This window comes from Arachis stenosperma, chromosome 10, assembly GCF_014773155.1.
Source record: "Arachis stenosperma cultivar V10309 chromosome 10, arast.V10309.gnm1.PFL2, whole genome shotgun sequence".
NCBI lineage: Eukaryota > Viridiplantae > Streptophyta > Magnoliopsida > Fabales > Fabaceae > Arachis > Arachis stenosperma.
Window position 1 is genome coordinate 102,344,589 of NC_080386.1, and position 3,234 is coordinate 102,347,822.

Here is a 3,234-nt window from a genome sequence, read left to right on the forward strand (position 1 = left end):
CGCTCATCACTTTTCCTGAGTAATACCAAAAAACAAAGACATAATTAATATGTTATTTAATCTATCATTTAATCACTAAGATATTTGAACTCATAATACCATAAAATGAAGAAATCTCTTCATGCAACAATATATGTTGAGTATTTGATTTAATCATTATATGTTACATAAGTTCAATCACAAATAAAAAAATTAATTTAAAAAGAAAACAAACATATATATACTCTAATGCATACTCTCACAAATCAAAACATGAGCAAAAGTAATTCCAAATCTTATTCACTGTGTCTAACCAAAGCTCTGAAATGGAGAGTGTTACGTTGGGTAACCGGAGATTAATGGGTTGGACAAGTTTGACTGGCCCAATCGTCTGAACGATGAAACGTCCATGTGAGTTCGCGATCCAAAGCCCCCGTCCGACTTGTGTAAGGAAGAATGGGGGGGTGGTACCTGAGGGGTGTCAGGGTATTTATAGTGGTGAACCAATAATCACCGCTGAAGTAGTTCCGCCTTTTAAGGTGGATAACCGTTCCTTTATTTTAGGGAGGTTGAGATATGGCTCCTGGAAGTGGGTAGAGAGATTTTAGGGGCAATTACTCATTTGAATGAGAGATTATCTGCCAGCTAATCTTCGTCCCCGACTTCTTTAGGGTTAGTCGTGATAGGAACCGACTTCGTAGAGGGAGGAGGTCGGTACAAGGCGAAGCTCAACCTTTTTGGGTTGGGCCTTTTGTTGGGACCTGGGCCTTATCGTTGGGTCAGGGTATGAACAGTGCCCCTACTCGAGCCCAATTTCCTTTAAGATTTGGGTTCGAGTATTCTACTCGGGGTCGTAACCGACTTGTGAGGGAACCGACGTGATTTGTTTGCAACCGACGTGAATTTTCGTGACTTTTAATTTTCACAGTTACATCTAATCAAACGTCGCGTCCGTTAGGGGTGTGCGTAGGTATTAATTACCTTGGTAACGGTGCATTCATTAATGACTGCTTCCATTTTTACCATTATGCCCCTAACGTGCTTATAAATGCTTCTCTCTTCCTTCGTTGTTTCATTTCTTCGATTTTTCAAATTTTTTCCCTTTCCTCTGTTCGTGGAACACTTTTGCATCTGTTCGTGGGATACTTTCGTTGAAGGCTTTCATCTTTCTCTACTCCTTTTCAGGTAAAGGTTGGTTCTTTCTTCCCTTTTATTAAGTGCTTCTGCATGCCTTTTATTTTCTTTGGAGAGGGAGAAGGTGACGTCGTAGGTTGTTAGATTTCATGCCCCTTAGGAACTCTCGTTTTTTATTCTTTTTTCTTTTCCCTTTGTAGGTTTTCATCGTACCCTAGGGAAAATGTCTTCTGTAGAAGTTCTTGCTCAGTGGGTTGATGTTACGGTCTTGGGGGAGAAACCCTTGGTCGATGCCGAGTTCATCACCAACCTTCGCACTCATCACCATATTTGTACTTCTGAGGAGGGTGAGCCGAAGTATGAATTGGTGGTCCCGGGTCTGGAAGACCGGGTTTGTTTTGGGAGGGATACTGAGGAGGTCCCTCATTTTTTCTATATGTATGAAAGCATGATTACCCGTTTGGGTGTTTTTCTTCCATTTTCTGATTTTGAAATAGCTGTTTTGCGTCACTGCCGAGTTGCTCCTACCCAACTTCACCCCAATTCTTGGGGTTTTCTGAAAATTTACCAGTTTATCAGCCACGCCTTAGATTTTCCGACCTCTTTGAGGATTTTCTTCTATCTTTTTCACATGACCAAGCCCTTCAGTGGGCTAAATAACAAGCAGCAATGGGTGTCTTTCCGAGCCATACAAGGTCGGAGAGTTTTCACCCTTTTTGATGAATCCTTCCATGTCTTTAAAAATTATTTTTTCAAAGTTCAAGGTGTAGAGGGTCACCACCCCTTTTTCCTGGATGAAAATTCTATTCCTCGCTTTCCTCTGTATTGGTTGGAGGCCTCCCCCTACGAGAAATATGGTTTGGATGACTTGGATGAGGTGGAGGCAACCATTGTGGGGTTCTTCCGAGAAGTGTGGGGGAGGGCCCCATATCTGGATACCAAAAATTTTCTCTAGGGGTCTCCGGCCTTTGTCCAGGCACAATTAGGTAGCCTTTGTCTTTTATACTTTGTTTCCGACTTGTATCTTGTTTTTTCGACTTGTCTGAATTTTTTGGCTAATAATTGCTTTCACAGAGATGGCGAAGAAGAATTCCAGCAAATCTTACCAGAGAGTCCAGGAGGCCAGGGCAAGATCTCGCGCCATGGCCGGCAGTGCCAGGGTAACTAGCTCCTCTCTTCCTCCTCCTCCTCCTCAAACTTTGGGGACCCCTTCTCGGCCTATTGTTATTTCCTCCTCGGCTTCTTCTCAGCCGCCCCCTCCCCCCCGACCTTCTCCTGAGCCAGAGAAGAAGAAGCGTAAGAATTTAGAGTCTTCCTCTTCTTTTGAAGGTGAGGCTAAGGTGGATGCTCCTGCATTTGTCCAGAAACACATCTATCCCCATACCCGTATAGGTATGGATGATGTTTCTGTCCGGAACCACCTCACTATTCTGGCTCAGGAGAGTGTCAGGGCGGCGGCGGTGTGTACCAAGTTTCTTGATGTTTTTGAGAAGACTCCTCTTAGCTCTCTGGGTTCAACTTTGAGGGTTGAAGAGTTGGAGGAAAGGCTTCTCATATATCAGAAACATGAGAAGGAGTTGAAGGAGGAGGTCACTAAATTGAGGGAGGAGAGGGATGATCTTCGGGAGAAGGGGAGCAAGTTACAAGCCCAATGCAATATGGAGGAGGGCTTGAGGAAGAAGGCGTAGGAGAGTTATTCAAGCTTGTTCAAGGATCTCATGGAGGTGAGGAAGGACTTGTTGAATTCTCGGACTGCTTACGCCGAGTTGGAGGACTCTATTGCTGAGGGAGCCGAGGAGGCTTGGAGGATTTTTAAGGAGCAGGTCGGAGTCCTTGCTCCCGATTTGGATCTCTCTCCTTTGGACCCTGACAAAATTGTCATTAATGGGGCCATTGTGTGTCCTCCCCGACCTGTATCTGAGTCTGAGTTGAAGACTAGGGGTCAGAGAATCATAGAGTCTCCTCCCCGTCCAGACAATGCTCCGAGTTCTTCCGAGACTCCCGAGACTTCTCTTCCAACTCCTGTAGGTGCCTTTCTCCCTGGTCCTGATGGCGCTCCGACTCTTCTTCCTGATTCTGGTGGTGATCCTACTACTCCCGGTGGTGATGCTTAAAAAAATT

At 44.7% G+C, this 3,234-nt stretch overlaps 1 protein-coding gene across 1 annotated transcript; it reads left to right on the plus strand.

The window, feature by feature from the left end:
* Positions 1-2,189: 2,189 nt before the first annotated feature.
* Positions 2,190-2,801, plus strand: LOC130957405 (uncharacterized). The gene has a single exon (XM_057884265.1). It carries the CDS (start codon positions 2,190-2,192, stop codon positions 2,799-2,801), a length of 612 nt encoding a protein of 203 aa, XP_057740248.1.
* The last annotated feature ends 433 nt before the right edge of the window (positions 2,802-3,234 follow it).